The sequence below is a fragment of the Watersipora subatra genome, chromosome 3, assembly GCF_963576615.1.
Source record: "Watersipora subatra chromosome 3, tzWatSuba1.1, whole genome shotgun sequence".
Taxonomy (NCBI): domain Eukaryota; kingdom Metazoa; phylum Bryozoa; class Gymnolaemata; order Cheilostomatida; family Watersiporidae; genus Watersipora; species Watersipora subatra.
In genome coordinates, this window is record NC_088710.1 from 65,542,610 (window position 1) to 65,561,519 (window position 18,910).

Below are 18,910 nucleotides of genomic sequence, written 5' to 3' on the forward strand. Positions count from 1 at the left end.
CAAGCCCAGGTCTTCTACCAGAGAGCTGGGAGTTTGAGCACTCGTTTCAAGATTTTAGCCCTTCCCATTAACGCGCCTTTTTGCAACTCACTTGTGTTGACTGTTGCCGGTATTTGGCCAAGCCACATCTGATATATATATGTATATACATACCAGTATATGTATATACTAGTACATATATAATTAGTTTGAGAAATATTGTATACTTAGCTTTAAGGTACTGTCAGTCTTGAAGGTGTAGTCTATGTTCTCATCAGGCTGAATTCTAAATTCTAAATATATATACGTACATATGTATAGATGCGTATATCTACATGCATATACATACGTTTGTATTATATGCGCATATATATAACTTTTTACTTTTTTTAGATTCTTTGACAATTGTCTTTCAACACATTGACTACAATCTCACCAGCATATTCTGTTATTATGGTTGGTAAAAAGAAAAAATCTTCTAAGAAAAAAAAGTCATCTACGAGAAGCAGGTATGCAATTTTACTCTTAATCTGGGCCTAGCAAATTATGGCTTGATTTCAGTTGCATTTGTATGAAAAAGACCTGAATATTGAAAGCCTCTAAAACAGAATTTGAATTTATATGCAGTTACCTACGTCTAGTAATGTATACAACTTTGCAAGCTTTTCGTTTGCAGTAAAACCAGAGGATGATTAGCGTTTAAAAATATTAAACTCAAAAGCTGACCAGATACAGTTTTAGACACTATTTACCACAGGACCTTCTGTACAAATTTAAAACTTTTAGACGAAAACTCAATCATGATTTGATAATATAAATATTAGTATGTAGCATATATCAGTCAAGATCACTGTATGTTATGGACTGTTTTTCAGGGATAGAAGGTTGGACAATCGAGAACTCATTGCAGAACATATGTGACCCCGGCCGTCAGAATGTACAATCGTGCGGTAATTGGATTGTTCACAATAGCACGATAAGCATGCTTTACGCTATTGTATGATTCACCGTCACTATTTTAGTAAACAGTGGTTTATAGTGCATTAAACCCTGCTCTTTCACGTGGTCTTGTTTATTTTTGTGTCTGACCAATCATAAAGCCATAATTGCCATTTAACTATGCCCATATCGGTGGTTGCTATGGAATTTCTCATAACCCAAGATCATAAATATAGGCTCCAACTACGGGTGAGCGCATGTATGTGGCTATTTCCTGTTTTGATGCTTCAGGCTAGAACAAAATAAAACCATCGCAAAATTACGGCTCGTTGCTGCTATTAATTTAGATGAGTATTTCTACTTAGAATCTGAGTCAGCTGCCTCAGATCATAGTGAAAGCAATGATGAGGGAGGGTTGTGATAATAGGGCAACCTTAGAAATACAGCTTCTTACGCAATATGAGGCTGCTAACGATAATGCGAGTAATAACGGTCATCCTAATGAATTAAATCAAATTACCGCCTATCAAAGATCAGCCTATCACTGCTGATAACATTCTTATTCTAGCTGTTGACATCAAACTAATAAGTGAGTGCAAATATAGGGAATTATGCGCTAGTTTTATGTCGTCTGAACGATTAAGCCTCATTAGAACTATGTATCAAGAATTGCCGAAGGAAACATTGAACATGGTTGTGTTGGGACAAATTGCCACTAGCATAATAAACAAACCCCTCCAATGCACTACAATAAATCTCTGCAGCGTACTCGTGCTACACTGTGTGAGTGTTAAACTACATAAAAAGAGATCTAGATTGAATGGTCACTTGACGGGTTGTTATTTCCGCATCCTGATGCCCCCTGTTGTCACTTTTCCTTGACCTTACCATGACCTTCTGTATAGGTGGACAAATCTGAATGCACTTCCAGCACTTTGTTAAGTTGTTGGACTGTGATTATATGCAGTCATAGCAATATAGCTTGATGAGAAGTGCTCAGTTTGAAGCATACCCTTTTAATAAAAAAACTTCAGGACGGTGAGCTTTTAGCCACATATATTGTTAACCTTACCATGACCTTTGGGAGGTCAACCGTCAATCGAATTGGAATAAAAATGCAACCATCATCTTTTTCAGGGTTTTATTGTAGAAAATGCCAGGTTTCGTCAATATAGGTTGAGATTAAGTGGTCAGTTGCTATGACATTTTGATTTGTAAACAAATACCATGATTTACAGTTCATGAATCACCAACTTTATCCTGCTTAAACTTAAAACAACAGTTCTAGTTCATCACGAGACCTTCTCTACTAAATCTTGCATAACCTGGGCATAAATAATCCGATTTAAAATGCGTTAAAATCCTCAGAATCTGCTGATTTCAATTCTTTAAATAACTCAAAAATGTGGTTTTAGCACGATTGTACATTCTGACTGCCTGGGTCACATATTATTCAGTTTTACTCAGTATAAATATGTATATATAAGGGGTTATTGTTGATTTTTAGTAGTGAGCCCACTCATGTTGAAGGACAAGTTGCTGATAGCGATGGTACGGCAGCAAATAGTGTGCCAAAAAGCGGTAAAAAGAAAAAAGGCTTGAAGAAAGGAAAGATATCGATTGCCGAAAAAAAACTAATAAAACTTGAGAAAGGCGTGGAAAAGCTTAAAGCTAATCAAAAGAGTTTTGAGCACTTTGTTCAGACTGCTGATGCTTGGCTAGTGAGACATGGACAAAAATTGAAAGAGAGGTTTGCAAGAAATGACATCTCTGAAGATGGCGTAGTTACTTACGACGATATGAAATCAGGTAAATATTCTTGGGTATATCTTGCAATTTGCCAGCAAACTCAGCATCGCTTCTTGGAAGTAGTAGCAGTTGGTAGTAATATGTCTATTTTTACTGGAGCTACTGCATATTAGATCATGTAATTGATATGAAATCTGAATTGCAATTGATTTGATTTTCAACTGACTTGATTTGCGATTGATTTGATTGGCAATTTATTTGATTTGCACTTGATTTGATTTGCAATTGGTTTGATTTGAAATTGATTTGATTTTGAACGCAAATTTATTAACAGTTAAGACTATTATGTAACAGTATTGAAGTAATGCTTCTATTTAATTTCAGCGCTGTATGACTTGGATTGTCCAATGAATATGGTCGAGGTTCATCTTCTCTGTAAATTACTTGACTGTGAGAATAGTGGAGAGATCGATTACACGCTGTTAAAAGAAGGACTACGACACTATATGTATGTCAAACAAAGTGTTATTTTTGAGTAGCTTTTTGCCATTCATAGCCTCATTTCCTTGTATAACTTTGAGAATATTGAGATACACCGAGTGGATACGTGTCTAATGTTTAGGAAGCTGAGTATTGACCGTGATCAAGATGAGGGTAGTGAAGGTAGCGAGGAGGAGGAGGATGCAGGAGGAAACTTCACGCTGCTTCGTGGACAGTCTGCTAAAGATATACAACACTGTTCATGCTGTAAAGTAGGGCTATGGCTCCCAACACAACCTGTTATTCAGTATGTTAATTCTACCATTCTTCACAGATATTTGTCACTTTTCCAAGTTTCTCTAGACGAATTGTAAATGGTAGAACCAAAAATGTGAGTAATGCTCTCTCTCTCTCCTTTTAACTAATCAAAGAAAATTATTGCTCAACTTGTTAAGTAGTCAACAGTGACTCATTGATAATGAGAGTTTTATTTTACCTGATCGTGACCCTTGACCCAAACCAAATATTTAAGATTTATAACTAGAATTAAGTAGAGCCCTCATGAATGAGCAGTGGCTTGTATTGATTGTTAGTTGTAGTTGGATGACATTATAAAATAACATCGGATTTGATTGGATGCGTTTCTTGCTAGATGAATACCTATGCTTTGCACTTTCTCAAGGCCGAAAGGTCACAAAAGCTTATCCAGTTTATCTGATAAAATTCAGGCTAAAGTACTGTATAACAATTTTGGAACTCAAAAGACACATTTCTATTCGTGCATGCCTATTAATGTTTGCCATGAAAGACTTGCTTGCTGCACACTTTGCTCAAACTTACAGACTTTTGAAAACTCAGCGAAAACTAAATTTCAATTTTCTAGCCTTAGCAAAGGCGTTTCAGACAGTGCCTGCTACCTTTTAATAGGTTTGCGGAGGTGACCATGATGTTGATAACGTTTGCTGATACCCTAAGAAAACACCCATGCCACTTCAGCAAGGTAGTGCACACACACCTCACAATCTATGGACTTATTCAACTCATCAAGTCAGAGGTTGGCATTCAGTCGAGCACCATTGCAGTATTCAGGGACAAGTCACGTTCAGCTGATGCTGAACTAGCCCACGATCTTACACTAGAAGAATGTGGCTATGAAGGGCGTGAGTGGCACAACCCGATGGAGCATGTGTTGTTCTATGACTATACTTCTGAGTTTAACAGCTGTCCCATTCTCATGTCTGATCACTATTTCACTGGCAGGTTGAGAATTTCCTAAGCCGAATGTTGTTCTTATTGTTTACACTACAATCTTTTGTATGTTTTACTACTCTTCTAGTGTTTTTCATTCCTGCGATTTATTAGATTTTATTATATTTTACATATTTACTTTTAAAATACTTTTATTGTATTGCACTTTGCTGTCATCGTACTGTTTCAAACTGTCATTTTTTGCAATTTTGATCAACGCGCTTTACAAGTTATCAAGGACATACTCAACCCTACTGCATCTTCTTGCAGTGTGTTTGTATTTAAAGAAACTTAATTTATTTGCATTTGATTATTTTTTATAATACATTTGTATATTAAAACCATAATCTACCTCTCGCTATATTGAATAGCCTACTTTAAAGCACAGCATACACAAATATGTTTTCAGAAAAATAGTAAAACAAGGCCAAATGCAATTGCTTACACTCTCTCAGCAATCCGCTGTGATAGGTATTCTTGTGGTCATGAATAAACAATGAAGCTGCGCTGATTACTTGTTCACTGCTTAGCAGTACACAAGTACTTGTGCTCTGTACAGTACTTGTGTACTGTGATTAGCATGCTTATATAAAAATTAAGCCAATTGAAAATTAGATAACAATTCAGAATTGCTAATATACACTTGAGCCTGTTGCGGAGACTGCATAACGAGCATGCTGGAAATGGTGATTACCACATCAGAAGTATCACTACTGTTTAGCAGTCATAGCCAACTCCTATAAAAGTTGAGATAAGAAAAAAAACTGTCAGATTAAAACAGCAGTTGGAAAATTCTGGAAAAAAAACTTTAATAAACCCAACTAGAATGTCTAGAATTATCTAGAGTTTGAATTAAAGGAATAAAACAGCAAAGACATTGGAGGTATGATGATCAAACTAATAAAATTTTGAGCATATTACTGTTGCTGCCACCATGCCTGGATAGAAATCTCAGTGTTTATTAATCTATATTATTGCAACTTCCTGTTTGTTGGTAATGTATAAATTGTGTAGATTAAGAAAAAACATTTATACACATTTGAGTCCACGCTTTGTTTGGTCCAGTTTGTACCAAGAACTGAAGCAGATATCACTCATACTCTAACATCTCGACAATGCGCTAGCCTAAATTCTACATCTTCTTTGACCAGCAGAGAGAGTTATGTTCCTTAGCTCTTGATATTTTGGAAAAGCTAGCTCAGATAGATATAGGTTAAGGTGCAGCATATCTGGTACATTGACAGAGCAAATCAACGTTTAGTGGTCCAACCCACTATCTGCAATGAAGCTTTCAGCTCTGTCATCAAGCAAGGTGTGTGTGTGTAGTGAGAGCTATCATAGAAGTTGTCGGCTCATATAACAGTTAGCTAAAGGAACCACAACTTTTATGTCCTTCTCATGTTGGGATTAAAAGTTTGGCTTCTATTTTTTAATGATTGCTACCTAATCGAGTGAGGATTGCTACGAATAACACATTGACCAGGTCAATGAGCCAGAATTAGAGTGAAAGTTGGTGCTAACAAACATGTGTACTTGTGAGAGACGTCCTACATGGGATGAAATATGTTACACTCAAAGTGTTCACTAATTTCTGAATATAGAGTCGAATGTTATTCCACTTTTTTCAGAATGGAAGCGAGTTTAGCAAAAATAGACCAGAACGCAAATGCAATAAAAACCGTTTTAGTAGCCTTAAAAAGCATATCTAGAGCCTTTCCTATCAAATCTTTATATAGCATATCTATAGGCTGATTTGTCAGACCCTCATTGGGCGTGCCTATATCTTCCAAAGTTAAACCCTCCTGGATTTCTTTAGCTATTTTTCAATCTGTCATAGACATTTTTATAGCTTCTTAAATTTAATCCTGATGTGCCATGTCCATAAACTCTCAGCTCTACAAACAGCACCTACGGAGCATCTCTATATCTTTTCAAATGAAACACTTACGTAGCATGTCTTTTCTTAGAGGATTTCTGTAAAGCCTAATATTTGTCATAAAAACAAATATTACTTGAGACATAATTGTAGGTATATTTTTCTTGTACCTAATTGTTTGGGTACACGGCTAAATATTTATGCCTATTGACTAAGCGGTCAATCAAATTTCAAAAGCCCAAAAATTATAAACAGCCCATTTTTTAAACGCTGCCTTCAAAAATCGAATCCATAATCAATATTGCTTATTAATCTTTATTTCATTAACTTTATTGATTATTTGCAATTCAGCAGTAATATGAATAAAACAGCTGCTGCGACAAGATATATATACATTGAAACAGACAGGGCATAGCAAGGAAGTACTCGGCTAGGAAATATCTAAACTTTTATGTCTTCATTGCTGTAAATCTGCTCCTCGGACATTACCCACTTCCTGTCTGAACTAAGCTCCGAGCAACCTGAAATTGTTATCTTCTTTTTGGGGAAAGCAGTTACCTTGCTCGAGGGAATCTCCCCAATGTCATCCACAACGTTCTGAAATCAATTAGTAACCTTTAGCAGCAGTGCAAAAGCATACAAAAGATATATTACAAAAACATTTTTTATGCTTTACAAAGGTAAGTTTGCACTTACCAAGCCCTTGATAACTTTGCCAAAGATAACATGGTTCCTATCAAGCCAGCGAGCTTTTACGAGTGTGATGTAGAACTGTGAACCATTGGTGTTTTTGCCTGTGTTGGCCATAGCAATAATTCCTTTGCTGAAGTGGCTAAGGTGGGTCTCTTCATCATCATAAGTTGGCCCATATATACTGTGACCTAAAATCACAAAATACGCTATATTGTACCTTTTTTTAATAAAGATATGAATTACTCAAGATGATCTTTTGGTTTTGTTAAATATGACAGAAAATTAGCGCTCAATAACTAATACTATAATAATTATGCTGTGTGAAATATGGGAGAAATGTATATTAAAAGGTGTTACTAATCTGGTGTGTTAATAAAATTCAATGTAATTTTATTGAAGCAAACATTAGGTATTTATTTATACTATAATGGTATTGCACAGCAGGCCTCGTTTTACCTGCACATTAATTACAGATGGAGTTCACCATTGCATGAAATACACAGAGGCAAACCGACACCAATAATATAACAATACATACCACCAGTACCATCCTTCTTCAACACATCTCCCATCTGGATGACAAAGTCTGGAACAATTCTATGAACTGGAGTTCCAACGTAATGTAGAAATTGCTGTAAAAAACAACAACAGCAATAGAGTACAGCTGTAACTTACAGATTAAGATCTGCAAAAAAAATCTAAACAAAATAATGATCTGACATTATTTAGGGTGCCAGCAAAGATGCCTATACATGCTTACCCCTTTCTTTTTGTAACCTCGGCATAGACCCAAGAAGTTCATGACTGTCATAGGAGCAACATCTCCAAATAGAGCTACTTCTATAGAAGCCTCTTGTGTTTCCCCTGAACCTAAAACATAAGGGGCCACTATTTTTTTAAAAATAGTCCCGCTGATTAAATAAATCTTTATGTCAATTATAAACATACTTGTACTGTAATAGTGCAGTAGGAAAACCCGCTGGTTTACAGCATGAAACTACGGACTTGATTGAGTTAATTACTAAAATATTTTCCCAACTGACAAGTGTAATGAATAAAGCTGATGAGTTGCCTTTCATTCGTATGTTAAACAATCTGGACACAAAGGTTTTTTACATCTTTCTTCACATATATGTATATGTAGATAGGTGTACCAATGGCATACCTTGGTAGTCCTCAATTGAAAATGTTATGATAGCCTCATTGGTTACTCTGTGCCCATCCACTTCCTCTCCAAACCCTAACTGTGTGAGCAGGCCCAACCAACAGATTACTATCAAGTACATCTTAAATCTGCAACAATTGGCTCCATGATAAATGAATGATAAATGTAGAGACTTTTTAACATTACATGATAACCTGGTTATTCCACTTCATTTAGTAGGAATACTTGGAGCAACCAGAATATAAAGATTAAGCAATTGAACAAAAAACAATAGATTAGTTGCCTAATCCTTGTATCAGCTATCTAAAAGCTTTAGCATGGCACAATATTGAAAAGGGCAGAGACATCTATATTAATAAATCACACTCAAGTCTTTGTGCATGTTATTGTCCGTGTTACTCTGCGCAAATGCTAGGCATTTCTCCATTTTTAGGTCAATTTTTTCCAACATTTACACATATAATGTAGTTTTGTGCCTTCTATTAGGTCACCAAAATGTTTGGTTTTAAAACTCTGTCTGGTTCGCAGGAACCAGCTTCTTAAACACTCATCTCTGTGCTATCAGGTTAAAATGAAATAAATCTCTGGAAAAGCCGAGGTTGCTATTAGTTTATGTATAAATAGAATATAACCGTGTGTATATATATATATATATACATAAAATACCAAACTCACCAAAATTTCTTAAACACTGTAGAGAACTGTCTTCTTCGAGATTAAACTCAGAACTGATGAAGTGAGTGCACAATGAATTCAATTTATACCTTGTCAGAGAGGAGAGTGTCACGCAAGTACACGTAGGACAAGTGGCAGCATGTGCTTTCAAGAACTGCTAGGCTGACGTGTAACAATACAATACAACTTCTCACAATCTGCTATTGCCATCTTCACAAGCTTACAATAAAAACCGTTACTCTTGCACAATTTATTCAACAATACAGACATAGCTGGTACATATGGGTCTCTTGAAAAGAAGCATTCACTTAGAATGATAATTTGAAAAATCATTGCAGGCATATTTGTTTTATACAATTGTCATATAGACGAATATAACGCATACAGTAAATTACATTTATCTGGCAATAAAAATGAAAAGCTTAAGTAGTTGAAAATATAATGGTTAAAATTTGGAATGCGTTACGAGGCTGTACAAACAGGTACCTCAGAGTCTATATATAAAAATATGTTCTGAGTGTGACAAGTTACACTCGATTCCTAAGTAAATTTGAGGATAAGTTGAAACACTCCGGTAAGAGATACAATAGCCAGCGTAAAACATGGAATGGGCTGACAGCAGTGAATGACAGAATTATTGCCTGTCTAGAGATATGAAAATGGAAAGAATGAAACTGCATAAGATGGCTACTCAGGATAGAATAGCACCCAATGTTATTGTAAGTAGAGAAATGCTGGCATACAGATGAGCAACTGAAGAGGATGCGCCTGGTATTGGTTGGACATCAGCGGCAGCTGGAAATAGAAACACTTTACTGCTGATGTTATTATAATCTTAGCATTAACAGATCAAAAAATCACAAAATACGCATTGCAAGATGAAACCAGTTTAAATGTGGTGACTTCACGGATAAAGTGCTCAACTGAAAACAAGAGCTAGATCAAAACAAGTTATAATTACAAAAATTTATTGCACTACAATTTTGTTTTTGTATGGTTAACAATAAACTAAAATTTACTGTAAACCATGTGAAACAATGTTGTGATACAAGAAATTTAAGCCACTCTATAACATGTTTTTCTGTTAAAAGAGACACGTATATGGCATAGTAGCTCGAGCTTTGAAAGCTGATGTACTGAGACACCATGCAAATACAGGTTATGTAAACCCAACTAGAATGTCGAGAATTATCTAAAGTTTGGTTAAAATGAATAAAATAGCGAGGACATTGCAGTGATGATGAGCAACCTTATATGTGATACACAGTACAGGATTAATGACTTGAGATCTCTCAACTTGATTTCAGGGCTACAGCTCCGCTCGAACACACAAAAAATCTCATCAGCATTCTTACCATGTTTAAAACTTAACATTTAAAAATTTAGTCTGAAGACCAAATACCAACATGAGTGTTGCAAGTATATTGTTGACGAGCCAAAGAATTCATGAGGTAAATAAACAAACAGCATTTAGAAGATGCTCATATCGTCAAAAACAGAGGTAGTGAGCGCAATTTGGTTTGCTGATGATACAAAAGATTTAAGCACAAAGCTAAAGAACATATGAAGCAGCACAAACCCTCAATACTGTAGGGAGCCTGGCCTCTTCCTTCAGAGTTTGTTGCCACGCAGCTGATGTTGGCGGCCAACTCAGTAGCAGTTACTTTGTAGACTGTCAGCTTAGAAATAAGGTTGTCAAATGCTGAATCGTAATTGGTCACTTTGTACTTGTCCCTGGTAAACAGTCAACAATGCGGTCAAGCAGAATACAAAATGATTAAAAATTTTCATCGAAGCATCGAGTGCTGCCCGCTCATTTATACAGTAGACGCTCCTATAACGTATACCTCCTATAACGTAAATTCCAGATAACGTAAAAAAGTTATGTGAAGTTTTTGCTTCCTATGACATAAAAAATTCCATACAACGTAAAGTGTCAAGTCGGACGAGTTTTCAAAACCGATTGGAATGTTAGTTAATTTTGCCGCACTTGCGGAAGAAAGAACGCCGTGCGATTATCGTATTATTTTTATTATATATAACTTTCGTGACATTCTAGTTTGTCGTAATAGATTGCTATTAAATGTGTCGACAAAAAGGCAAATAGGATAGCTGCGCAATTGTTCATAACTACAAAGGCCATCGGTAAGTGTAGGCGTTACAGCGTCGGTCTTCCAGTCTTATTGTCATGAGTTGGACTATCGTCGAAAATTATCTTTATCCTAGCCTTGACACACTGAATAGTAATAGACGACGAACAAGTAGAACTGCTTTTTATATTAAAAATATTTTTGTTGTTTTGCCCTATTGTAGACGTACAAAATATTTGTTATTAGCTTTACTTTGCAGAATAGACTTTACGGTTTAGAAAAACAAGCAAATTGTTGTAAATGAACGTAGAAAATGTGCAATTCCTATCAAGTTGTTGTAAACATGCCGCAATCATGGTCTATAAAACCAGTGAGATTGATTATAAAAAGGAGAAAGTTGTTGATTTAAACCAATAATTCTGCAGTTACGGGACAGTCCACAAATTAAAAAAGTTGAGTAAAGTTTTTTCTTTTTTGCATGACCAAAGGGGTGAATTTGGAAAGATTTCGAAACGGATTAGGAAATTAAAATGTATTTTAATGTTCTTATAACATAAATTCCCTATAACATAAATGTTCCTGGAACAGATTATTTACGTTATAGTAGCGTCTACTGTACTTGTTTTATTAGCAGAAAGCCTATGGTCATGAATAAACAACTACACGAGCTAAGACAGAAACTCTTACTGAATCTTACAACTAAACAAAATGAAATGGCACAAAAGTACAGTGCTTTAATGTGCCACCAGTGGGCATGATAATAGGTCATCTTTTCTAAATAAACCTAATGGAACGAACTATTACAATGAAAATACGACAAAATTTCTGATGAAACCAAACATTATACAGTATACCTAATGCTAAATGTACACTAACTGACAGCATGCTTCCAGATTTGCCCAAAACGCTGCACACCTTTTAATTTAAACTATGTCTGAAAAAGTCCTGTAGCCACAAGAGGGCAAGTAGGACATTTGAATAAATACGAGCCTATTTTGAAATGTCAGACGTGACTAAGTCTTTATACACATTGCAACTTTTGCGTGGAGATTTGCATACATTCTTGGGTATATAGCAAGTTTAAAGTATCTTATAAAAAGCTACAATAGCTACTGTTATTAAACCGTGGAAGTAATTGATCATGTGAGAAACTCGGGTGACTTCCTGTAGCATTCAACTCTGACCTAGTGACCAAATTCTGCGGTCAGTGAAAACTGTCCTTTTAGTTTAGAACAAATTTATCGCTAAAAACATCAATGATACATTAATTTTTGGTAAATTTTAATATATATTTAAATTTAATTTTAATACTTTAATATTAAATTTTTAACAGCATAACAGCTAGTATGCTGGCCGTCTTATGCATCGTGAGAGATTGTCATGTGTAATAAGTATGTGCGCAATTATTCTTGGACCTGGAAAGATGGTGGAGTGGCGCAGTGGTAAAGCGCTTGGCTGCAAACGGCAGATCCAAGTTCGATACCCATGCGAAGCAATTTTTTTCCTAACGTTCTTCACGTGGACAGACAGACGACTATTATTACAGTAAAGATTGTGATGACTGAAGGAAGGTTGGCATCCGTACAGCCATTGCGTATTCTGGTTTTCTAATCATGCTGTGATGTTACATCACAAACAACTTTAAGCATACTCTGATTTCCTGTTCATATATAGCAAGTTTCATACATGGATCTGTACCAGTTTTTTTGCAACTAGAAACATCTGACTATCTATATGGCACCTTATAATATACAATTACTACTACTAAGTAAATTTTATTGTAGACCGAGCTTTACAGGCCAGGTACAAAAGGAGGATTCAATGTTGAAAATATCACTTACGCATCTGCATCTGTGACTTGCTCGCTCCCGATATACCAGGAAACAGTTGCCTTGGGCTGTGAGCTGACATGACAGAACAACCGAGTCTCGTATCCAACCTTTTGTGAAACAACAGATGGACTTGCCGTGACCTCGGGTGCAACTAAAACATAAATTTATATTGAATTTTTAAGAAATGTGCTGATATGACAAAGCCAAAGGATAAAATAACACATAACTGTAGCGGTGAAGAACAAACAACGACATCAATTCTATCGTGTTTATTTAGCTTTTGCGTTAAGATCAGCTCAATGGGTAACAATTCAACTCAACAGCCTGCGCAAGTTCATGACTTGAAGGGTTTTTGGCATTAAAATACAGACAAATAATTTGTAAGAGAGAAATTACAGAAACATGACATGATGATGGGTAGAAGGATCACATATGTAATGAGAGTACGACATACAGTTCATGTCTATATCAATAATCCTGCTATCTTCGCCGAGACTGTTTGAAGCGGTGCAGATGTATTGCCCTCGATACTGCGATTGGATGTTTGGGATAGTCAGCTTCTGAGTCTGTAATAGCAACAAAGCGATGGTATAGATGCCAAACTATGAACAAACCAGCTTTAAACATTGTGGATTTATAAACAATGAAATATCAGATGTGCCACAATTTAAATCCTACAAATAGTCAATACAAGACGATTGAACCTTTTATTCCAAGATAAATGCCAACTTGTTTGGCAGGAGCGTGACTGAGCCCAACTACATGGATGGAGATATCTTATTACATCATCCGTATTATGATCAGAGGTTGATGAGAATGCCAACTAAATTAGTAGAGATTTAACATGATTAAACTTGGTATCCAGCCTCAACTCTTGAAATTCTAGTGCTCAGAAATTGAAGTCAAAAGTGTGCTGTGGTCGAAATTTTTATGTTCATTGAACTTTTGCATTTTATTAAACTTGTTTGAACATTACAAAAACAGCAAACATAAAGATACTTATTTGTAGCGCCACTTAAACTATGAAAACAGTACAATTTACCCATTTTTGCTATATATCGTAAAACCTGTATTTGAACACCACCTTTATTTGAATACCATCTTTATTTGAGTGCCACTATGGCAGAAGGGTTGAAAAATAGAGCAGCACTCTTTAATTGAATGCCACTTCTATTTGAATGCCACTGACATTGTTGATCTTTACGAACCCATAATAGCAAGTGATCAGTAGAAAAGTGTCCACAAAACTGTACTAGTAATGACTTGATTACATCGACAATAATTCATTCGTTTGTTGTTTCTATTCGCATCGAATTCCATTTTGTACGCTATATGGTTTTGTTGTTAAAACATTGAATGCAACAGCATAGAAATAATTAGTAACTCTATCAGGCTAATAGTAGCTATGTATATGAAAAAATGTTGCCTGTTTACGATGGAATCTGTGTTGCCACATTTTAAAGCTAAAATTTTGAGGCTATTCTGTTTACACGTGGGGTCGCTTTATTTGCGCGAAAAGTGTAAATTGCATCGCGTAAATGTTTTGCTCTGCTAAAAAATTGTTTGGATGCTGATATCGACTAGCTCAGCTGTACAGACAAAGAGCTGAGATCAGAAGACACTGTGGAAGTAGAAGGTGTGAACAGCAAAATGAATATGAACTGGTTTCAAACGAAGGCAACTATCAGAACGCCACAGGCGATCACGTGAGAGCGATCACCACAGAGCAATCGAAGCTAATATTTTTGTTTTAAAAAAGTAAATTTTTGTTTCTGAATGTATTATAAATATGGTTTGTTTATAACACTTGTTCTTGATTATATATTTGTAGCATTTGATGGTTTATTATTACAACTTAGAAGCTTGCATATTTATAGTATATAATTTGATAGCATCATTGCGGCTACATAAACTTGGCTTGCAATGGATTGACGCTCATAACTCCTTCTCTATTGCACATAAAAAGCCAGTTTTGGCTGCGAACTGTAGCAAACATATCAATGAGTGCAATGAACTTTTATGCAACATTGCTAAAGGTTGACTTGCAACAAAATTCACATTACAGTTATTTGGTATCACAAGATTCACCATGTCTTACTGTGTTGTGTTGTAGGTGCCAAATATGTGGAAATGTGATTACAAGCTCTTAAAAGCTCAAAAACGAAAAGCCGCCGTAGATTGGAATCTGTTGATTCCTCTGACATAGTCATGACAGTTTGGTTATTGTCTTGTCACGTGATCTTCTCACGTGAATTGAAAGGCCAATAAAAAGCTCAATATAAACTTATCGTAGCACTAGTTTATGACAAACACTTCGGGTTTTACTGAAGACCCCATATCAAATATAGATGCTCACTACTTTACAGTTTTGTTTCGGCTTGGTCTAATCGTCCAGTCGTAATCTGATCATGTGACCCAATACTTCGCAAATAATTTTTGCAGCACTTTTCAATTATCACAGGTGACTAACAGGCTCGTCATGATTATCAGACAATGATATGTACTCCTTCGAGCTAAGGTTAAAAAGATTAACGAATTTTTACGGTAAGTTATAAGATATCAGTGCTAAAAGTGACAGCATTACAATGACGATAAAATAGACGCGTAAGAACAATAGACCTGGTTTTATTGAATGTGTGAAGTATATTTGTGAAAATATTTCGACGAATGAGGTTGCATGAAAGTGTAAACAGAAACCATACTGTAACAACTACGTCCCATTTGAGCCGTTTTGGAAAGGGAATCCAAACTACGGCGGTCTCGTGTGGCTGCGATTAACTGTTCGTTTTTTAGCTTTTAAGAGCTTTTAATCACATTCCCATATATTTTGCACCTACAACACAACAGAGCAAGACATGGTGAATCTTTTGATATCAAATAACTGTAATGTGAATTTTGTAGCAAGTCAACCTTTAAATATAGTTCTGAAATGAAAACTGTAACAAACATACCAATGAGTGGAGTGAAAATATGCCTTCACATTTAGAATGAAATAAAAAACTTAAAAGCTCTAACAAATTGCAACGCAGGCTATAAGATCATCATAAGTTAATTGCCAGCAATAAATATCAACTGGTAGAGACATGTATCAGCTTCCCCTGGCATATTTATTTAGAGATCTACGACAAGTTGGAGGTAAGTTAACACATTTCTTGCATCTGAAAAGGTGAATATCGCTCTGCCCGAAAGAGTGAAAAATGTGGGCAACATGCGATTAACCCATGAAATAGTGGAATTTATCATAAAAAAGTCCGACGAGGTATTTGAAACATACAACACTGCTTTTTATTTGAAGGCCACCTCTAATAAAGTGCCACTATGTGGAATGGTTTGAAAAATAGAAACACCATGACGTTAAAATAAAGGTTTTACGGTACCTATATATGAGGTAATGCATACCCAGTAATTAAAATGTCTAGAATCATCAGCATTCCAACAATTCATTCATCCCACATAGAGCAAAGCAGAGGCAAATTTATAATTGATTTTGGCGTAAATCCAAACATGAAAAAGTTATAATTGTATAATGTTGTATAAAGTTTTCATGTCACACTTCCTTTCATACAATAGCATTTGTAGCACACCTCTGCACATTTAGTGTTTCATCTATAATGTGAAAATGAGAGAAACAATGCTTGGAATAAAAATTCAAAAAAGCAAGGTTAAAGGTTAAATGCTCACCAGCTTGACAAAGCCTCCACCTGGCATCATGCCATTGCCAGCACGAGTCCACTTGATGAGAGGAGTTGGCCGACCATAGGCAGCGCATGTTAGCTCCACATCCTTCCCAGTTGTCACAAAACGGTCAGAACTCGTTTTTAAAGGATCAATTGTTGGCTTCTCTGTAACAAGATCAATAAAACACTGCAAGCAAAACCAAGCTGTTTTATTTAAAATAACCGTTAACAGTTAAAAGGAATTTGATGTGTTGATGATGATCATTACAAATAAATATGTTCAACTAGTGATTTCTCTCTCTGAATGTCTGCTTAGTATGACAAGTTTTCAAAATTATGTCTCTTGGTCTTGGTGTTTGCACTAAACCATCGTTAAATCCGAGGCATAAGCAATGAATGGGTCACTAACCGACAACACGGACAAAGACAGTGTCCGTAACTCTGACATATAGTGTAACGTGAACGAGACACTGATAATGTCCTTCATCCCTCTCATCCACATTCTTTATAATTAGAAAGTATGTGTCTGCGGGTTGATACTTCAGTCCATATTTTTGTTGATCTATTGGCAGTCGATCCTGGGCTATCAGGGTTCGACAATTCTGACCATCAGAACAATTTGTTCCTTCGCGCTCCCAACGCGTCTTAAAAATTACATGAAGTATTGTGAGCTCAAACAAAGTAAACGAATACAATCATGCTATACACCGCAGATGTTTAATCTGCCAAGCGAAAGGAGTATGTATATAGCAGGGAAGGGAAGTGGAACAAGCTGGGATGTCACTTAACCAGTAATGGCCTTTGCCTAGGAGTTAAGGGAACATTAGTAAAAATTAGCTAGCCCAGAGCTTATTCTATGTGCTAACATAACAACCTTTAAGACCTAAGCCAATAACTTGAACAAAACTTGACTTATATCATAAGTATATCCCAGGAGGATGGCTTCATATCTTGAGCAAAGCAACCCGTGCCACCACCAGTTGGATGTAATGCGGCAATAAATTTACCTGAAGTGCCAGAGGGTTCTAAGTGATAAAAGATTTCATGAATGAAAGAATAACAAAGTATTCCTGCTTCAGTAGGTTGAATCACAGGCTTCTACGGAGTGCACCAGTCATCAGCATAACATAATAAGCAACCATCAACATGCAGTGAGAAAACCTTTTGTGAGCAAAAGTCTATAATATAATTGGCAGGGAACATGTGCACTATGAGCAAAGCAGAAAAAATGAAGACCACAACAGCTGGCCAGGAAAATAGCGAAAAGCTATGTATGTATATGAATGGATAAATTGGAGAAAGAAGTGCAAACCATAACTGCAGTGATAATCAATGAAGAGTACAAAGATTCATATATGCTGCAACTATTGGTTTACTTTTACGCAAAATCCAAAGCCATAGTTAACTAGTAGTTTCTTGCACAGCTGAGAAATTCTATGTGACTGGACAATAATATAGTTTTAAATGAAGTGGGTTACAGCCAGTAAAAAACGACAACTACCATCAATTTGGTATTTTCCAAGTTTTACAATATTGTTCTGCTTTAGCGTGAAGCTTACCGATTTTCCATCTGGTCGGTTGATTACATCACATCGTATTTCGAATGTGCTTCCTCTCCGAGCATCCACAATTGGAGATGTTTTTGCAATAACAGTGTACGGGTCTAAGGCTAAAACACCAATCTAAACGATTATTCTACTACAACAAAGTAATAAAACAATGGCAATGAACGACAATATGTATACTTAAGTCTAGGTTACATTGCCATTTGGTATACGTTAAAAGAATAAAAGCTCTGCTTTTAATGTTTTGGTGCAGCCACAAAACACTTAGAAGCAATATAAAACAAAAACGACTGTATTGAACTGCGTGTATCATGTTGCATAGATACTTTTTGAATCATCAAGACGAAACGAAAACTATACGTGTAAAATATCTTATTGAAAACTTTGAATGATCACGTCTTGTTGTTATTACCGAAAGATAAAACTCAAAGTTTACTTCTTTGCAAAACTATTGTAATAAAATGATGAATTAATGCTGCCAGAAAGCAAGTTAGGTGTAAGCAGCATGTCCAACAAATTATACACAATATTTTTTCTGACCTACTTAGTCTCTACCTTATGTGAAACAACAGTTTTGAGTAGAAGAAAAATAAGATTTTGTGATTAATGATCTATGCATATGTTCTAATATCAATAACTGACAAATACTTACATAAAACGGAAAATACAAAAATGTTTAGCAGCACTAAACATAAAACATATTTACTAGCGGACATCTTGCTTCTAACTATTATTAATATCGACTACTATGAGCATATCTTCTCACAATCGGAATTTTCGATCTTTGCGTGAATGGCATGAAAAAATGTTTAGATTATACGATATGCGAAGAGGATAAAATTGGGCTATAGCCATGCTTCGAACCTTCACAAACCGTGTCAATAGAGGATGATGTTTTGTGGGAGCTCTGTTCGCTTTGTAAATCTTTAAAGCTCTCGGTCT

The 18,910-nt window shown here is 35.8% G+C and overlaps 2 protein-coding genes across 2 annotated transcripts in view; one reads left to right on the plus strand and one right to left on the minus strand.

Annotated features, from left to right (window-relative positions):
• The window catches only part of LOC137391460 (uncharacterized), a 6,683-nt gene extending 2,039 nt beyond the window's left edge, over positions 1–4,644 (plus strand). Inside the window, exons 2-6 of the mRNA XM_068077941.1 lie at positions 373–488; positions 2,426–2,727; positions 3,052–3,175; positions 3,290–3,454; positions 4,075–4,644. Of these exons, the coding sequence (XP_067934042.1) occupies positions 433–488; positions 2,426–2,727; positions 3,052–3,175; positions 3,290–3,454; positions 4,075–4,423 (996 nt within the window). The 5' untranslated portion in view covers positions 373–432 and the 3' untranslated portion in view covers positions 4,424–4,644. The remainder of the gene's footprint in view (positions 1–372; positions 489–2,425; positions 2,728–3,051; positions 3,176–3,289; positions 3,455–4,074) is intronic.
• Positions 4,645–6,691: 2,047 nt separating this feature from the next.
• LOC137390884 (uncharacterized) lies at positions 6,692–18,700 on the minus strand. Its single transcript, XM_068077200.1, has 13 exons — positions 18,621–18,700; positions 17,963–18,072; positions 17,465–17,476; positions 16,813–17,074; positions 16,408–16,568; positions 13,181–13,292; positions 12,736–12,877; positions 10,384–10,538; positions 8,130–8,270; positions 7,725–7,834; positions 7,503–7,596; positions 6,968–7,152; positions 6,692–6,868 (listed from the first exon to the last, which is right to left on the minus strand). Exons 1-13 carry the CDS (start codon positions 18,682–18,684, stop codon positions 6,713–6,715), a joined length of 1,704 nt encoding a protein of 567 aa, XP_067933301.1. The 5' UTR covers positions 18,685–18,700; the 3' UTR covers positions 6,692–6,712.
• Positions 18,701–18,910: the final 210 nt, after the last annotated feature.